General features: G+C 41.3%; 1 protein-coding gene across 1 annotated transcript in view; it reads left to right on the top strand.

Moving 5' to 3' along the window:
• Positions 1-16,715, top strand: part of DGKK (diacylglycerol kinase, kappa) — a 101,580-nt gene extending 84,865 nt beyond the window's left edge. Inside the window, exons 17-26 of the mRNA XM_006876355.1 lie at positions 1,203-1,299; positions 1,555-1,662; positions 2,454-2,567; positions 3,187-3,321; positions 4,676-4,836; positions 5,530-5,671; positions 6,755-6,841; positions 9,046-9,156; positions 11,363-11,486; positions 16,627-16,715. Coding sequence (XP_006876417.1) covers positions 1,203-1,299; positions 1,555-1,662; positions 2,454-2,567; positions 3,187-3,321; positions 4,676-4,836; positions 5,530-5,671; positions 6,755-6,841; positions 9,046-9,156; positions 11,363-11,486; positions 16,627-16,715 — 1,168 coding nt within the window. The remainder of the gene's footprint in view (positions 1-1,202; positions 1,300-1,554; positions 1,663-2,453; positions 2,568-3,186; positions 3,322-4,675; positions 4,837-5,529; positions 5,672-6,754; positions 6,842-9,045; positions 9,157-11,362; positions 11,487-16,626) is intronic.
• Positions 16,716-20,180: the final 3,465 nt, after the last annotated feature.

Here is a 20,180-nt window from a genome sequence, read left to right as displayed (position 1 = left end):
ACTCGATGACACTTAACAACAACAACAACAAGGATAGCATAATGAATGGCATGGCTTGTCTGAACTATTAGGGACTTCTATGATGACTCTGTGCTGGAAACCTGAAGTTGGAGCTGCTTTCATAGTCTAGATATTGAATCATTGTTTACACAGCTAATTTTGTTACTGTTAATTAAACAGATTATGTTGACTTAATTCAGCACGTTACCTAGCTTTGTTCTATCTGTTGAGAGCTTGGCCAAGTACTAGTAGTGATTTCAGTTCTGTTTTGCTTGGCAAGACTGTAGAGTATCAGAGATATCTCTGCTCATTCTTAGTGTTCCTAACCTGGTTCCCCTGAACACATTGATTTCACCCAATCCGGTGCTGGCCTGGAGTCCTGGTGTGGTACTGTAGGATAAGCACTAGACTGCTAACCACAAGGTTAGCCACAAGGTTAGCAGTTCAAACCCACCAGCCACTCCTTGGAAACCCTATACAAGATTACTATGAGTTGGAAATTACTTGACAGCATTTAACAACAAAAGTTTTTTTTATCATAGAAGCTACAGTCAGCATGTCCTTCCTACCCCCACCCTAAGTCTCCTGATATCCTCACCTGTCCCATAGTCTCTCCACTGGATCCTCTTCTAGAATCTGCCTACTAGGCTTTGTATTACTCGATAGCATTGAATTAAGCATTTTATATACTAGGCTGGTGTTTAAAAAGCCCTACACTTTGTCAGCATATTCAGTGTTTCAAAGAATTGGCAGTCTAGGGTCAGATAGTTTCAATGAAATGGATTTCAGGCAGCTGAAATCTGCACTCCTAGAGCAGCACTTGCCAGAATAGCTGGTGTGTGCTTGACAGCTACATTCCAGCTTTTTAAGATCATTTCTTCTTCTGTATAGCCTGTCTCTTCTAAGCCTTCTAAGCCAATATCAACAGCAAGGAGATGTGGCAAATTCACGTATCAATGAGATGCTAAGGCATCAAAGGAGCCCAGAAGTCCATTTCAGCCAGCATTTTCATGGAGATACCAATTACACTATATCAGTAGCTCCTGTTGTGTCCAGTTGTCATTCAACTGGACTCCTCTGTATAAGAAAGCATTTGTGAAATAAGGTAGTTTACCCTCCTGTTTGTTTTTTTTTTTTTTTTTTACCAATCTTTATATTTTTTCACTCACTGACTACCTTTTTCTACTCTTACCTACTTGTAGCAGCCGCCTTAAGAACAAGATGTGGTATGGACTTCTAGGAAGCAAGGAGCTTTTGCAGCGCTCTTACAGGAACCTAGAAGAACGAGTTCACCTACAGGTTAGTGAAAAAGGGGTTGGTCCTTCCTTGACATGAGGAAAGCAAATCTCATGCCCTTGGGTACCACCTCTTCCCTTTATCTTTGGTACTTCCAACTCTCAGCCCATGGCAGGAAGACATGAAGAAAAATTTCCATGTTATAGATAAGAAAATGATAGCATGAAGAGAAGACAGAGTCCTTCCCTCATTCCTATAAATGTCCCTTCACATTGGTATCTGAAGATTCAGGCAATGAGAGCTACTCTTTTCTTTCAGTGTGATGGAGAAAGCATCTCCTTGCCAAACCTACAAGGCATTGTAGTGCTCAACATTACCAGCTATGCTGGAGGTGTCAACTTCTGGGGAGACAGCACAGCAACCACAGTAAGTGGGAACAAGGAAAGAAGAAGGGGGGAAGGTATAATCCCTCTAAGATCTCTCAAAAAGGAAAGCTGGAGAGACTGAAGTGGGGAGTAGACAATGAGGAAAGAGGAGGTAGTCCAGGACCTTTATTAGCAGCGGCTGTATGATCAGTTTTTCTAGGCAACTAGCATCCCAGAGCACAAGGATCAACCAAAGACCTCAGGATTATGTCACCTCTTAGATGTTGCCTGGGCTTTGAATTGTCTACTCCCGACTCCTGGTATTGCACTGTGGGCTAGTGTGCTGGACTGCAAAGTCAGTCTGAATCATGAGGTTGGTGGTTTAAGCTCACCAGCTGCTCCTAGGAAACCCTATACAGGGTTGCTATGAGTCAGAATCGACTTGACGGCACTTAACAACAAAAAGTCTGACAGATCCTTGAAATGTCACTTAAGCCATGCTCTTTTATCCAAGAATGTATGTCAGTATAATCTTCTGGTCATGACCCCTTTCCTCTAAGGTCATCCAAGAAGACCATGAGGTCAAAAGGGTTGGCCTTAGGGACTTGTGATGCTGAATTAGACAGGGAAGAAACCAACTAAGAGCTGTAATCTCAAAGGCAGCAAGAGTTGCGATTTCAGTGCCCTTTTCCCAGATTGGCTTCCTGGCCTCAGTTTCTCCCACTTTTACATATAGCTCCCCTACTTTTCATAAAATGGAAAAGTTCTCATCAGAAGTCTTCTTATCAGAAGTTTATTAGCAAGGTATGGATCCTAAAGTATGGGAGATGTGACACAGATATTTCTCCTCAGGAATATGAGGCTCCTGCAATAGATGATGGGAAGTTGGAAGTAGTGGCAATCTTTGGTTCTATGCAGATGGCAATGTCCCGTATCATCAACCTGCATCATCATCGCATTGCCCAGGTAGGCAGGGGTTTAGTGGGCACCAGGAAAGGACTGGGCTTTGTTGCTGCAACCCAGGGTGTGTGGTGGTTCCAGAAATTATTGGGCACTTAACAATAGTGTTCTTTAAAAGGGCAGAGGGAGTAGGTTATCTGGTAGACTGCAAGATGTTGACTTATTATGAAAGCAGAGATGGCAAGGACTTGTACAAGTAAAACCTTTCTGTAGCCCCCAGATTGATGCCATTCATGCCCATCCAAAACCAAAAGAAATTTCTATCATGTTGATTCTGACTCAAGACAATATCATGTGGGTCAGAGTAGAATTGTGCTCTGTAGGGTCTTCAGTTATTGCTTTTTTGGAAGTAGATTTCTGGGCTGACCTTCCAAGGAGCCTGAGTGGACTCAAATTGACAACCTTTCAGTTAATACCCAGGCATATTAACAGTTTGCACCAATTGGGGGGTCCATCCATGCCCATAGGAAAGAGGCATTTCCTCCTGGGATAATCTTATTCACACCCTTGATAATTCTGCTTCAGATGTACATTAAGGTCCTGACTGCAAAATTATCAGCTTGGTCTATATCTAGAAGTTACCTCATTTCTCTCCCCCATTCTCCTTCCTTCTCTTCTCTGGTAGTGCCATGAGGTGATGATAACCATTGATGGTGAAGAAGGTATCCCAGTGCAGGTGGATGGGGAAGCCTGGATGCAAAGGCCAGGCCTTATCAAGATTAAATACAAGAATGCTGCCCAGATGCTGTCAAGAGATCGGGTAAGAGGGAAAAAAGCTCATCTTGGGCTCTTATACCGCCTCATCCACAACTATAGTTCAAGTGCTAGGTACTTGCAGTCAAGCAGAATTCCTCAAAGTGAACTCTGCACACCACTTGCATCACAATCAATCACCTGTGGTGCTTGCTATAAACAAGTTCCCAGACATTCTAATTACCTTTGAACCAAGTTGTCCTTCCTATCTCCCTCTTCACTGCATGGAGAGCTAAAGGTCTTAGATAGTTATGAAGGATTCTATTCCTTCAACAACTAATTCTGCACTGAGTGTGATATTTAAGTTCCTCTAGGAGTTCTGGTGTGATGTTACAGGATAACTGCTGGAACGCAAGGTCAGTTTGAACCACAAGGTCAGTGGTTCAAGTTCACCAGTCGCTCCTTGAAACCCTACACAGGATCACTATGATTTGGAACCAACTCGACAGAAGTTCTGGTGTGGCACTGTAGGATAAGTATCGGACTACTAACCATAAGGTCAGCAGTTCAAACCCACTAGTTGTTCCTCCAAAACCCTATATATGGTCACTATGAGTCAGAACTGACTCAGCAGCACTTAACAACAATGTTCTTTAAAATGCTGCATTCACATATGTCATCCACTTCAGCTAAAACTTCTCAAGCTAGAAATTTGCCTAGAGGATCTCTTTAACTCTGTCCTGTGAACTATCCATAGAAACAGCAGTAGAGAAGGAAGGGTAAGTCCAGTTTGTAAGGTGCCTACTTTGTGCTGGGCAGTTTATATGTAAAAAGCCACTCCTTGGAAACCCTATACAGGATCACTATGAGTCAGAACCAACTCAAGGACACTTAACAACAACAAAATTATGAGCTTCTGTAAGGCAGAAAATTATCTATCTGATTTAGGCCTTTTGTTCCAAGAGCTAACATAATGACAACAACAACAAAATGCAAGTGCCCAGTGTAGAATAATATTAAGTAAAATGAGGAACATCTGTGCTCCATAAATATCAGACTCAGAGGCAGATCTGCCATGTGGCCTTTTAGCTACTGTTGTTATTGTTTAGTGTTGTTGAGTCGGTTTCCAAGGAGTGGCTGGTGGATTTGAACCGCTGATCTTGCAGTTTAAACTGACCTTGCAGTCCTGTGCTTATCCTGAAATGCCACAACAGGGTTACTATTGTTGTTGGTGTTGCTGTGAAGTGCCATTGAGTTGGTTCCGACCCATAGTGACCCTGTATAGGGTTGCCAAGGAGCAGCTGGTGAGCTTGAACCACCAATCTTGCAGTTCAAACGATTTTGCAGTCTGTCACATTAGCCCACAGCACCACACCAGGACTATAGCAATCATTAATAGCTGCCACTGTCTTCATCTCCAGGACTTTGAGAAATCCATGAAAATGTGGGAGTGCAAGCATGATGAAATTCAAGCTGCTCCTCACACCTGGCAGGAGTCTGAGGAATCTCAAGGTAGTCTTTCTGATGAAGAAAATGCCCAGATGCAGCACTTAGCTCGACTTGCAGAAAATCTCATCAGTAGGTAAGAGGACTGGCACTGTATTAGCAGATACAAGGCAGAAAATTCTAAGAATGTATTAAGAAAAGAAATCACTTTGACTCTAATGGCCAGTGGGGAGCCTGCCTCAGGAGTCTCACCTAAAACTCTTAAGATTGACTGGACCCTGAAAATCCAAGCAGAAAATAACCTTGGTTCTCAGCAAAAAGCCAGTTTGAACCTGTCCTGTTAGGTCCAGAAATGAATTTTGGTGGCATTGTAGGATAAAGTACTGGACCGCAAGGTTGGTTTGTATTGCAGGGTCGGCAGTTCAAATTCACCAGCTGCTCCTTGGACACCCTATATAGGTTTCGCTATCAGTTGAAACAGACTCTACAGCACTTAACACCAACAACTACTACCTCAGACCACCAGAACTAAGAATGTTTATCCTTGCTTTTAAATATCAGGACAGTCTTAAAGTTCCTGGATTTAGCAGCCCTCCACTATTCTGGCCTCCCACCTTCCCCAGACTCCCAGTATCTAAATTCTAGGTGTCAAGCAAGGATAGAAAAAGATAACTACCTAGAGAAGAGCAGAAACAACAGGAGAAGATAAAGAGTCCCAGTTGGGTACCCAGGGCTTTTATTTCTACCGCTATCCAAACTCTCACCAGTATCCCAGGTCAGAAGTCCTTCAGAACTCCTGGTTCATACATCTATCCTTACTTCATTACAGAGTTACTGACCTGAATAAGGTCTACCAGCATGTATCTGTCCTAATGGATTCTGTGAACGCCAGTACTGAAATCCTGAATGATATATTTTATGGACAAAACAGTGGCAATGAGGCAGCTGCAGCTTCCTGCACTCCCATTGAGGTAAGGGTGGTAAGGGGTAGATGATGGAAAAGAGTCAAGGGAAATAGGAAAGGGATATAGGAGAAGGATGGGGAGTCAGGGGCTGAGTGGCAAATGATATGGCAGGAAACTGATAGATAAAGTAGAGGAGAGGGCAGGTAGATATCTCTTAGCTTGTTAGAGGTACAGTGTGGCTTCTAAGGGAATCCCACATCAGCATGAGAATTAGCACTCTTCCCTGATAGTCAAGTATCACACCTGATTTAGAGAGAATGTTCCTTGGGAGAAAATGGTCTTGACCCCTCCACATCTTCATATAACCTGATACGGCAGCAACTGTCATTGGAACCCAAATTCCAGGGTACCTTAGTTTCTCTCTTAAGGAAAGAATCCAGATTAGGACACTTGATGTTAACTATGCCATTTCATGACTTTACCCACTGCTAGGACTCCTGTTGTGGTACTACTATAAGATAGGATAAGCACTGGACTGCTAACCACAAGGTTAGCGATTCAAACCCACCAGCTGCTCCTTGGTCACCCTGAGTCAGAGCCAACTCAATGACACTTAACAACAACAGAAAATTTAAGCCATGTTTTAAAAAAGTAACTTTCATGCTATGCAAAAGATTAAAAAGGACCACATATAAGGCTAAGGCTAGCTATTTATTTTGGACCAGATTTCGATTAGATGAGGCCTGGAGCTTAAAGCTTGGAGTTTTAAAAAGAGAGCTTGTTGGACCTACTTACACTTATCATTGGAAAGATAGCTTTAGCTTAGGATAACAAGTGGCCTCAAATTGTATTCCATTTTGCATATTCTGTTTCCTTATACCCACAGCACTCAATTAATAATGCCAAAAGTCAAGTTGTGCTGCTCCATTTTATAAGACACACAAATATAGCTATCACAGCAGTTGACAGCTGGCATCAGTTTTGATTGACTGGCTATACAAATTGCGCTACATTTTGAATATTACTTCTTCACCTATAGCCACATCCCACTAGCCTGTCCCTTTCTTCCCACAGAGACACTAGATGCATACTTAACTAACCCAAAACTCCTCTGTTTTTGTCCTTTTCCTTCCTTTCTTCTTCTCTCAGACACTAAGCAGAAATGATGCAATGGATGTTACATTTATTCTTAAAGGACTCTACAATGACACCAAGGCTTTCCTGGATGAACATTTGGTGAGTCCTGGGATTGCAGCATGGAAGGGGGAAGGTATCCCATCTGGACACAATCGCTGTGTTTGGTTCTAGGGCACAGGTGACACTTGGCTGGCAGTTCCCTGCTATGTCATCCAAGGTTATCACTATAGGTTATGCTAATCCACAGAGACTACCATGCCCTTAAAAGAAAGTTTCTCACTTACATTGTCCTTTGGGAAATGTCTCCCAGGTCCAGACCAGACCAATCAAAAGTAGAATGTTCTCAGCATCTTTTGAGATGCTCTGTATCTCCCAAGTTTTTGCATACCACTTTCACCATGTAAGAAGGCAGTGTGGAACAGTAAAAAAAGTTGGAGGGCTCTAGGTTAAAATCCCAAATCTACCACTTATTCGCTGTGGGAAGTAACTTCACCTCTCTGGATCTTAATTCCTGTATCTACAAAATAAAAGTTATAATATCTACCTCCCCAGATTACTGTAAGGATTGAACAAACTAATGAATATTAAGTACCTAGTCCTGGTGTGGCATTGTGGGTTAATGCACTGGACTGCAAAGTCAGTTATACCCACGAGGTCTGTGGTTCAAGCCCATCAGCTGCTCCTTAGAAACCCTATACAGGATCACTATGGGTTGGAACTAACTCAACAGCACTAGACAACAATAACAACAACAGGGACTCAATAGATGGTAGATTTTAACAGTGTTCTAAAGAATGGACTTAAGGCTCACTTTTTTGAGCTACAAGAATAGCTGCATAAAAACACGGGAATAGAGGCAAATACTGTTAACTGATGATGCACGGAGGGGATTGTAATCATTGCAATGAAAAAAAAATACAATTGGTTGAATGCAAAACTTATGTTCTACAATATAAACTATCACTTAGTTCATAATAAAAGCTTTACATAAAAAAGACTAGCTGCATAATGGAGAGATAGAGCAGCTATCTAGGCCCATGGACAGAGAAAGGCTGTGTGTCTATGAGCAGGAGGCAGACTTGCAAAATGTGCCCTTTGGACATTTAAATGAATATATGTTTTTTGTTTTGCATATGCACATCAAATATTTTTGCTTTGTCGATGTGTAAAAAATAAGCTGTAAAAGGTAAGCCACAGGGAGGAAGCAGGATAACTGTTGTTGCAGGGAGGGGATTGTAATCATTGAGATGAAAGCTGATGATCATATCTGTTAAACTTCACTCAATTCACAAGAAAAAGTTTTACAAAAAAAGAGTAGTTGCATATTTCTTAGTTTTCAAAGCTCATAAACACATTTAGGGAATTTGCTCTGGTGCGGTAAATTTTGCATTGGCTGCTGAAATCCTGAAGCAGGTGATGTGCTTGCTTCTCAACTAATTAAGTTTTCTTTGAAGAGAGGACTCTAAGTTAATATTTCAAGAAGCACATCCACTTTTCCTTTTCCATTTGCACACCTAATTGGCATACTATGCAGGCTGCAGAGTTGCTAAAGCAATCAGACAAGCTGTTCCAGCATCTGAGCCCCAAGCTGTAGTCTTTCAGCCTTGGCAAACAATAACAGAAGCACCTTCTATATATAGGCAGAGCTCAATAGCCGTGCCAACTTGGGCAGCAGAAAATATAGGTGCTGGCCTTCTCATTGCCACTCAGACTATGTTAATGTTTATGCTACGAAAATTGGGTTGTACCTAAAGGCAATCCAACTTGAGCAATGGAGATAAGGCTTGTTTTGGGGTGCTATTCCTCCCCTGGAAGAAGACGGGCATTTAGAGCTCAGTGTTGGCAAAGAGACTGTAGATTTATGAGTAAGTGACTCCCACCTAGTAGCTCCCATTTCCATTATTTGGCCACCTCAGTTGTGCTGTGGCAAGTGATATGTTAGGGTTGTTGTTGTTGTTAAATGCTGTTGAGTCGGTTCCGACCCATAGCGACCCTGTATAGGGTTTCTGAGGAGAAGCTGGTGAGCTTGAACTGCCGAACTTGCAGTTCAAATGGCTTTGCAGTAGGAACCAAGAAATTAGTTTGCACATTTCCTTTGAGTCAGCTTGTACATTTCCTTAAAGAAAAATTCTGGGTAATGTCTCCTTTGGAACCAGAGTCACCAGAGTCTTTTTCTGAGCCTGAATCTTCAGATGCCAAATAGGAGTTCATTAGGCAGTCCTGTTATAATTAGGAATCACTTCCCAGGGCCCCATTCACCTCTTTTCTCTCAGAGGTCTCACTCTTTTTCCTGTCTGCACCAGCTAAGAAGTGTTGAAGATGAGGCTACACTGAAAACCACCCTGGATGCAATGAACAAGGAGTTTGAAAAGCTGTCACAGATAGATTGGATGAATCCTATCCTTGTTTCCAAGGTATGTAATCTAAGGATTGAGAAATAAAGGGGAAGAAGGATTCTTCTTTGGTGCCTTACCAACCAAAGTGGGCCAGATCACAGTGACTACATCAGATGTAGCAGGGGGAGTCCCATGGTGGTTTTCAGCTTGAGCTTAATGGAACCTTCTCCCCCATTTCATCAGTATAAGCAGACAGGACAAGGCAGAAAGCACATTGGAAAACTAGATGACCATGGGAAAATAACCAGATCCATCTGTATCAAAAGATGATTGGGAAAGAATGAATATTGTTTTGTTTTCCTGTAATGCTCTTCTGCCTGCAAACCCCTTCCCTGCTCAGTACCTGCAACCAGGAGCAAATTTTATATGGTACATACAGTATGGCCATATCAGTTAATTACAGCCAACATCTGTTCTGAATGATTAGTACCCAGGCCTTACTGGTGATTAAGTCTTCCAAACATCACCTCTTCCATCTGCCTCCTGTCACCCTTAAGTGTGTAGCTTAAAAGAAAAGCAAACATGGCAGTAATGACTACAATATGGTATTAGGGGATGCTGTCATTTTTTGAAAACTCTGAGTGCTTTCCTAATATTTAAAAAAAGTTCTATTTCACAAATCAAATGATCCAAAGATGCCCATCTGTCATAAAGTAAATTATTCCCTTTATGGTCTGGAAGGATTTTCCTTGAAAATTCTCTTTCACAGAATCATTCATTCTAACTTGTTGGAATCACTTGTTCCCCTACTCATTATACCTTTTTTACTGGCCCCATATACTCGTTCTATGAATGTGAGCAAACCATACAGGCAGGCTTGGACTAATGCAACAATCAGGCTACCATATCAGAGGGAAAGCCATATACAAATTTGGATCATAAAGGATTCAATAATTCTCTCTCTGATGTACCTTTGCTGATGACCCAAGCACTTTCCAAGACTCTTTGTGGCTTACTAATCTTGATCAGCAGGACTTTGGGAAAGGAAAACATACTGTTATGCAGAAAAGGAAGCAAACTAGTGTTTCCCACTATTTATTATTGCTCAAACGTTCTCTCATCAAGTTCCTGAACTAAGCAAATAGGCTAGATATTAAGCAAAATGGGGCACACACTTACCAGGTCACATATAAATAAGTCTCCCAGTTTGAAAGGAAGGAGAATATTGCTTATTCACTTAACACCAAGCTTTCCCACCTTCAGCCCACTGAAGATTCAAATCCACTTTGGTGGGGAAATACAGGACAAGAGTCGATTATGTTTTGCTTGGCTTCAAACATCTATATAAATGTATTATTTAACATACAAATTATCCCTGCCTGACATACAATGTATTAAAGTAATGATGACCTCCACTTAAAAAAAAGAAAAGAAAAAAGTGTTAATTTGGCAAGGCTTTGGCTAAGACAGAAGGTCTTATACTCTATCTTGAGATTTTTTCTGAAAAGAAATAGTGTGTATGGCCAGTACTAGAGGAAAGTGGATAAATGACAGAGCAGAAGAGGATGAGAACAGACTTTTGCTCTACTCTGACTGTAGAGAAGCAGAAGTATGGAAATAATCCTGAAGAGAAGATAACCCCAAAGCTTCTTGGAATGCGTCTGGATTTTCTGGCAACAGAGTTAATTTCAGAATTATTCTTTACTGAGACCTGAATCAGAATGAACATTCTTGAACCAAAGCAAGAAGCTGGGAATTTACAGAGTCTGCATGTTTTACCCAACATTCATAATTACCCACATTCATAATTAAGAGCTATGTTTGGGAATCCTCTTGGAATTCCAGACAGGGAAGCAAGTGGACTGAGAAGTAGGTTTTATACCTTCTTGGCCAAGAAAGTGAGTTGGAGCTCACCAAACTGTGAGATCACCAAAGGAAAATGTGCCTTTTTTTCTGATTCATGCTGAGGTGCCATATTGGCTAGCAGTGTCCCTTTAAAGCTCAACCTTCCTTTCCTTAACCATGTGATATCAGGTGACATATTTAACCTCTCTGAGCCTGTACATTGCCTTTTCTAAAATAGGAATGATGATAGCCACCTTATTGTTTTTGAAGGTTATATAAGAACATTTATTAAAGTGTCTATCAAGGCACCTGACACAGAGGGGTCTCTCTCATGTCTAGATAAGTAGCAAATTTGTTCACATCTTTCCAGGCCTCTAGGAACTGTTTCTAAATATCAAGTAACTAATATTTTTACCTTTCTTTTGCTGTGTTTCCTTAGGACAAATCTTCAGACACTGACAGTAGAAGCTTTAGGTTAAAAGTTAAGTTCCCAAAATTAGGGAAGAAGAGGCAGGAAGATGAACACAAGCCTAAAGCAGGCCAAGGATTCAAGGGTTTTATTGGTAAGTCATCCCCACAGATAAGTACAGGGATTATGAAGAATTCCCCATCAACCTAGGTTACCTTCCAGGGACCTGAAGCCCCATTAGAAATGTTCATTGAGGTGACCCAATCTTAGACCATACTAGTCAATCTCTTGGATAGTTACAAAGCGATAGGCGGAAAACCTCAGAAGGAACACTGCTCTGTGATCTCTGTGGTACATACCACAGAAGTAAAACATACAAACAGACTTGACCATTTCCTGTTCCATGTTGCTAAACTATAGCAAAACAGTTAAATTGTCTCTCTCTCTCAGTTAAATATTACTACAAGGTTTTGGTCCTCCTCCAGAAAGCACTATTACTTGAAATTGGTTAAGGGTGCTGGTCACCTAAAGGTTAGAAGCAGGTTCAAGTGATCTGTCTCAATTTTTCCCCCTTAACTGTTAGAATAATTCTCTGAAAATACAAAATTTCTACATTTCATTGTTTGAATTGGGGTCATTGATATGTCAGCAGGACTCAGACAAGGCTCTGCTAGAATTGTCAATTGTACCAACTCTTCAAATCAGGGGTTTCTCCTAAATGTGGGGCCTAGACAATTTGAGGGACATAGCAATAGAGGACATAATTAATTTTTTAAAAAAATATCAAAGAATATCTTTGTGTACCAAAGAAGGCAGAATATACTACTCAGTCCTAAGAATGCCACAGCCTATGAAATGTGGATTCTAACATCTTGAGAGGATCTAGAGTTACTTTTAAGCTTTACCTATACCACTAGCAGAAACTAATTCCATATGTACATTTAGAAGAAGAGTGACCTTCTTATCAAACCCATTTCCTTGGTGGAAGAACTACACTGATGCGGCAGACTCATTGCCTCTGGCTCCCTTAATACTAGATTACCTGCCCCTCTCCTCTCCCTCCCACTCAATCAACTCAGCATCAGGTACATTGCCCTGCCAATGTGACTTTGAGTATATGGCACTTATTCAATCAACTCAAACTGAAAAAAAAAAAAAAAAAAAAGAGTTACAATATCATCCCTTTGGTCTGATGAAATGACATCAAAAATCTGAGAACCCCATGACAGAGCTAAGCTTGATCTGTATGTAATTCAGTTACCCATTTTCCCAGCTCTATGGTGATGGTGGTGGTTATGTGCCTTGGAGTCAATTCCAACTCATAGCAACCCTGCATAGGGTTTCTGAGGCTGTAAATCTTTACAGAAGCATAAAGCCTCATCTTTCTCACGGAACGGCTGGTAGTTTCGAACTGCTGACCTCGAGGTTAGCAGCTCGATTCGTGCTCAGTCCTATACTAAACATCTCTTAGAGTCTCAAGGGAAGGCGAAGATGTAGTCCCCATCTTCAAGAAATCGTTACTTTTTTTCAGCATCTTAGACTTTACCTGAAACCAAATGCTTCCCAGGCTAAGGGCCCATCTTCTGGACTGTCAGTTTTCATTGCCATCAGAGGTTCCTATAAGCTTCCTGCTACCAACCTGAGCATTTCATCCACTTTTCCTCATTCTTCCTCTATCTTTTGTTTGTGACTTCTTTCTCTCATGTGTGTGAGTATAGGTGTGGGTGTGCAATGTATAGATCTTGTCCTCATTCTCTTCTCTTAGATTGAGGAAATCGTCTTTAACTTTCCTTTTGGCTAGTGAATAAATATAGCCTATGACTGGGCATGCTTGATTTAGAGGAATACAAAGACATTTTTACCTGTCATGACATCCAGAACATATAGCTGATCCTGTTGGAGAAATAAGACTTAAAGATATTCATATGATTCTTTGTGGATCATGGTAACTGCACCATTGGGCATGAACTTTACATGACCTCTGTCAGAGCCAAGCTTGACTTGTCTTTGCCTTGCTTTCTTCAGGGCAGAAATTTGGTAAAAAATGGTAAACCATTATCTCATAGTGCCCACTTGTCTCATCTTGGAAAGGGCATGGTAACCAAAAAGCTTTTGATGTATATTACAGGACAGAATTATCTGAGCCTGGGAATAGCCAAACTTAACTCTAGAATTTTCTGGTGGGTCCTAGTCTCCCTGGCTACCTATGTATCTATGTATTTCAAAAGGGAGGACTTCAGATGTTCTTTCTGATCTCCAGAACAATGCCTACCCCTAGTATTTTACTGAGCCTCACTGCCAGAGACTTTTCCTCAAATGTAACTTTCTTTTCTTTTCTTTATTTCTTATACTTTTTCTGTTTGTATCAGTTCCATTTGTCCATCTGCTTTTATTGGTTCCTGAAGACTCATTCACTTTCTGAGGCATCTCTTCCTCCTCCTTCTTCTCTACATTTTCTTCTACCCATGCTTGGATATGACCCTGCCCCCCCCCCCTTTTTTTAAATGTTTTATTGTGAATTATTGATAGTTTACATGGGAGAACATTAGTTTTACATTCATTCTGTCGTATATCGTCTCATTGCCATGGTTACAATCCCCTCCATGCAATCCTTCCTCCGTACCCCCCAGGTCTTCAGCACACAGTCGCTCTCCCTCTCTGGATCTAAAGTCTCCAGCTGCTCCATCACTCCATGTCATCATCTCTGGCTCCATTTCAGGCATCACTGCTTCTCTGGGTAGGGTCCTGCTTTCTGCTCTTCTCCCTTCATGGTCCTAGGGACCTCCACTCCTAGACTGAGAAGTTAATTACTCCCCTCCTTGCTATAAAACATCTACCTTTACATTTCTGACCCTCACAATCAGTCCTGATAACAATTATTCACTATTGTTTGCGTTTCATTGCATCAGCCCCGCCTAGTCAGATTGAATACTACTCACTGGAGATTCTACCTGCATCCAGGCCCTCTTGAAAGCTTGTAAGCCAGTCACATCTTGCCTTTGTAGCCCTCGGCCCGCCCCCATTTTGGGTAGCCAATGTCCAAGTTGCCCATCCCTGTCTACTGTGTGTGTGGAGGGGGTGTGAATGATTCTTGCTGTAAGGACTTGTTCCCTCTTTTGAGGTACTGCTTCCATAGGTGTAGGTCAAGTTCATCAAATTGTATGAGAATTTTTTTTTTTTCTTTCCTCTTCTTTTCACCTCCGGTTGAGCTCTGATCATCCATTCATTGAAGCCAGGACAAGTAGGCACCATCCACAAGTGTGGGTGTTCTTATGCATATGCCCTCTCTTCTTATCAGCCGGACGCTTCACTCTCCACTCTAGTCCTCTGTGGCTATGTCACTGACTCTGGGCCCAAAAGTCCCCAGGTCTTGACCCGGGTTCACAGAAGTCTATTGAACGTTGTAGGGCTTAGCTCACCACTTCATTGCTGTTTTTCCCTCACTTCCCCTTATTGATGTCGAGCGTGGTCACCAATCAGAGCGTGTATTCCCATTGAGTCTTAGTCTTGGAAGGGGGTTTGCTCTGAGGGGACCCGACCACTTGCCTTGATGTTTCCTGGGCAAGCAAGTTGCTTGTTCTTGTAGTAACTGTCGGTCTGCCTATGTTGTTTTATATTTTTCCTGTAGGTCTTTCTTTCAAGAAATATCTTCTGTTCTTCTAGCCACTCCAGGTTGGTCTGCTTGTCCTTTCAAGTGGGGACCCTGTACTTTTTTTATTCAAAAGATCTTATAGAAATCACAAATACCCTTCATATTGATGAGAACGCTAAAGCACCAAACCTGTCTTAGTTACCTTGTGCTGACATAACAAAGAAAGACCACAAGGAGATTTAAAGAACAGGAATTCATTTTCTCATAGTTAAGGAGGCTACAAGTCTAGATTCATGTTTTCATCCCTAGGAGAAGGCCCTTCTTTGTCTCTAATAGCCTCATGTGTCTGTAACAATTTTTAGTGTTCCTGGGTTTGTAGAATTATCTATCTCTGTCATCTGTCTTCCCCCTATTTGTGTGTTTCTAGCTATTTTACTTTAAAAAAAAAAAGATACTATTCTGGAGTCCTGGTGTGGCACTGTGGGTTAATGCACTGGACTGCAAAGTTGGTTTGAACTGCAAGATTGGTGGTTCAACCTCACCAGTTGCTCCTTAGAAATCTTATACAGGGTTGCTATGGGTTGGAATTGACTCAACAGCTTTTAACAAAAACAACAATTGTGGTGTGGAGCCCTGGTATGGTAATGTAGGATAAGTACTGGACTGGTAACTGAAAGGCTGACAGTTCAAACCTACCAGCCACTCTCAGAAACTCTATATAGGGTCACTACAAGTCAGAACTGGCTCTAAAGCACACACACAAGAACAACTCTGGTGTGGCTTCATTAACATAGCAGTAGAAATGCCCATTTACAGGCATAGGGCTTAGGATTTCAACACATGTTTGGGTGACACCATTTAATTTGTAACGTATTCCCAAAGCAAATGGGCTGCTTTTTCCTCAAAAAGCTGCTTTTGTTTTCTTCTCATCTTTCTTTCCATTTCCTAGCATACAGGTAGTTGATACAATAGGAACAAACAGATACAATTGGAACAAACAATCTCTTTGTTCTCATTGGGGTCCTGGCAATGTGCTAATCTCATTATTTGTATACTTAATTTTTTTCTATGTAGGCAATTTGTGGCATCGCAGAAATTATGAAGATGAAGCAAAAGATGATGATCCTCCAACACCATAAAGACCTCAACTGTAGCCCTTAAAAGCTGGAAGAATTCACAACACCTAGAATTCTACTACAAAACTCTTGAAACCTCAATATAGGCTAGACTAAATTATCTCTGAATAAACACAAGTACCACCAAGAGAGACTCTCCAAAAATTCCTTACACTAAGACATTTTTCCTGGACTCAGTATAGGACTCCTTAGAGGTTTACATTTTCTCCTGGGCCAAAGACTCTTCTTCTGAGTTGTCTTATTCAGTTTTCATTCTCTTTGTGCATCTCCACCAACTATAGTATTTATGAATGGCCTGAAAGCTAGAAATGAATTCATTCTTTCAGAGAGTTTGGGAATGGTTTCCTCTGACTGGCAAAGAAACTATTAATGCTAGTAAATGAATGAAGGAAAGAAATATTCTCAGGGAGATGAAGAGAGGGAGTAGGACAAGCAGGCCTGGATGTGTATCTCCCCCAGTCCCTGCCAACTACCAACTTGCAATTTGAGGAGGTCTTGAGTGGTTGATTGACTAACTTATTTCACAATTGCCTGTTAAAATGACCATGTGAAATATTTTCTTATAGGTATGATGATTGTTCTCTTTCTCTGCAAACCCTTTGTGTTTTTCCACGTGTTCATGTATGTCTTTGTACATGTCCAAGTGGTGCTCTAGTGGCTGAGTGGGTCCATTGGTTGGAATTTGCCCCTTATGGCAACCATGCAGGCTCCCTTCTTACTGCCTTGATCTTAGGCTGCATGCCTCCATGGAATGTTTGCCTACATACTTGCTAGGCTTTTTAATCAAATGTTTTGCCACTGTGCTACAGTATACATTATGTATAAAGACATAAAGATATATATGAACTGAAAATACAACTCAACCTCTAAGTAACCCTATAATTTATTGTGCTAATCCAGGAATCCCTCCCCATCCTGGTCCCACCCACCCCATCACCCTACACTTACACATATATATCTACCAACTGCCCTAGATCTTGGTGGAGCTTATAATCTTTTGGTGCATTTCAATGTATTAGAAATGTCTGGGACCTACTTACAGTCCAGCTGATTATGATACCCCCTTCAAATTCTGAGCCAGGTCATAGAAATATGAATTAAAAATACCAATGCCCTATATAAATAAGTTAGGAGTCCTGGTGTGGCGCTGTGGGTTAGTGCGCTAGACTGCAAGGTCGGTGGATTCAAGCTCACCAGCTGCTCCTTGGAAACCCTATTCAGGGTCACTATGGGTCAGAACCGACTCGATGGCACTTAATAACAACAATAATATAAAGAATTTAAGCTGCCAAGCTGCTTTTTGTTTTCTCTATTGTCCTGGGCTTTACATAAGCAAATGCCCCTAGCTGTATTGTCCCCTTCCCCAATAAAACGGCCATATGGAGCAGTCAAGCCTTGAGTTCTGTGACATAGAGGACTGGGCTAGGCACTGTATCCAATGCCCTAGTTCACAGCTAGGTTCTTTCCCACAAGCTCCACCTTGGCTTGCATCTTCTGGACAGGCTGTTGAGTCATTCCCCTAAATCACCTTTGAATCTCCCATATTGCCCTTTTTCTTGACTAGAGAAGGGCGTTCAAAATGACCAGATAGAACATGGACCTAGAAAACAAAGGTAAAATGCTCTCTGTTTCCTTGTGGCTCTTCTTCTACATTTCCAAATTCTAATTTGTATTTTTTGAGTGTCTGCTCACATTCAGGCAAATCTGATCAAATCCCATTGTCCACCTCCATACCTACCCCACTTTCTAATTACACTTTCATGAAAGGGCCCTGTTTATTAAAAGAAAGCCAGGACTGGTCTCTTCCTCCTCAGACCAACTTAGACTGCTCAGTAACCCGAATCAGTCCAATAACTGGTTCACTGAGGTACACAATCCACACTCTAAGCTGTAGTTCTAAACTCTGGCACTTCACCAGCCTAGCCCACTTGAACCAGCAATTTGTGTTCCACCTCTACATAGATAAAGAAAATAATACTAACAAAAGGGGAGCCCCCAAATATCTGATTGCTGAGCCAAATAAAAAAAAAAGTCCTATCTCTACAACGAGAAGAAAGTAATTGGAAAAAGATGAGAAAAATATTTAAAACAGATTTAAGCCTCAGAATGTGTTAATTTGTTGAGGAGTGTCCTGTTGCTATGTCTTTGATTTTCCGTGCATCACTTCCCCGCCCCCCAGAATGAGTTATTAACATTAAATCAACACGATCACCATTGCAACCCACCTGACTTGGCGCCTCTATGACTGTACACTTACTACATACACAAATGCTTTCTCATAGTGTTGGGAACCAAATAGTGTGGTTTTTTTTGTTTGTTTGTTTGTTTTCAGGAGAGTCTTCCAAAATGAGGAAGCAAATTTAAGAGAAAAGGAAGTCCTGGGAAAAGGTAGACTTATCTTGGCAGTGTTTTTCAGTTGTTGCTTTTTAATCAGTAATGACAGTCAACTCTGTTGTTTTTTAATCAGTAATGACAGTCAACATAATAGAACTCCATCTCTTGTGCTAACTTTACCGAAGTACTATTGATCTTTGTACAGGGTAATGCTGTTGTTGATCTGTTATACCATCTGGATTCCCTCTCACCCACTCTGACCTCCCATCCTAAATCAGAATGAGACTGAATGAAGCCACTAGTACTTGGAGCTAGTCAGCTCATGAGGCAAAGTTGATAGATGATAAGGCCCAGGAGCAGGTTTAATAAATGGCTCAGTTAGCTCCTGTTAGTTACCACTTGCTTCCAAAACAGGAAGGGAGCTTGATGAGCTCTTGTTCTTGCATATACCAGCTTGGAAACAAAGGACATTGCCTTAGCCCCTGGGAGCATAAGCACTTTTTAGGATGTCATTTTTAACCACTTGCAGTAATACAATTAATTACTCAGACAGTGGGACCAAACACTAACTACCCATCTCAGTTATGTTCAGAGACACCATTAGGAGCTAATGCTCTGGGGTTTGGTTGCATCTTTGGTAGCACTTTCTGAGGAATTGATTGGGTGGACCGTTCCTGATTAGAAGAACTGTGGGAAAGAAGAAAGCCAATAGATTTGGGCTGCTTCTGGCAGTCAGTCAGCAGCTATCAGTCATTTCTCCAAAAAGTCCCTATACTGTATCCAATAGGGTAAAGGAAGAAATTCCTAACTTTATAAATTTGACTAAAAGTTGACCATAGGAAGCATCATCTTCCCTCAGAACACAAGTAGAAGAGCTTAAGTTTCCAAAGAAGAGTTACAATACTAATACCAAAGCAACCAAACCCTCAGCATCATTCCATCCTATGAAAAAAACTTCAACTGGCTATGTGGTTTGTGGAATTGCATTTGTCTATTTGTCTGATAATCTGTGAGTTATTGTGCATTTTTGTTTGTTTGTTTTTTCACAGGCCCCTGCAAATAAGCAGCAGGGCCAGCATATGGGTGGAGAAAGGAAACTAGGGTAGTCATAATTTCAACAGGAAAAAGAAATATAAGGTCTACAAAGTGTGCCTACTCCTCCTCCCCCCAAAAATGTAACACCAGTCATCTAAGTTAATAAAATATTACTTCTTAAAATATTTTAATAAATGTATAAACATAACACTAGTGCTTCATCATTTTACTCAGCATTGGAAGAATTGAATGGGTGTGTAAATGAAAGATGGGCTTTGATGGTCTCACAAGCTCTAAACAAGCCATATGCAGCTAGAGATAATAGGTGAGGGAGGACAGCAGCAGCACAGCCAAGAATATTCATTGGGGCTCATCATAACATCAGAAGGGTTGCCACAAGAGCTCTAAAACCTAGTTCAAACTCAGGACAATCTTATGGGAACATACCTGCCATTGTAACAGTTTTGGAAACTGGTTCTCTGCAGGATGTAGACCTCAGTGAAATGAGTTAGTTACTGTGGTGGTGAAGTGGAATGAAGGAATAAAGTCCAGACTGTTAAATAAATGCACAAAACATATTTAAAAATTTTAACAATACAGTGGGACTTGATGGCGGCTAAGGTGAAGGTGCAGTGAAGGTCGCCATCAGCAATAACTCAGAATTACAGGCAAAAAAGAGGGAGGACAGAGCTCCAAAATTCGGACCCACAGAGATAGGAACAGTTTAAAGGTTTGAAAGCTTATAGCCTGT

Source organism: Chrysochloris asiatica, unplaced genomic scaffold (genome assembly GCF_000296735.1).
Source record: "Chrysochloris asiatica unplaced genomic scaffold, ChrAsi1.0 scaffold00375, whole genome shotgun sequence".
Taxonomy (NCBI): Eukaryota; Metazoa; Chordata; class Mammalia; order Afrosoricida; family Chrysochloridae; genus Chrysochloris; species Chrysochloris asiatica.
Note: the sequence above shows the minus strand (reverse complement) of the source record. Positions and strands in the feature narration are given on the sequence as shown.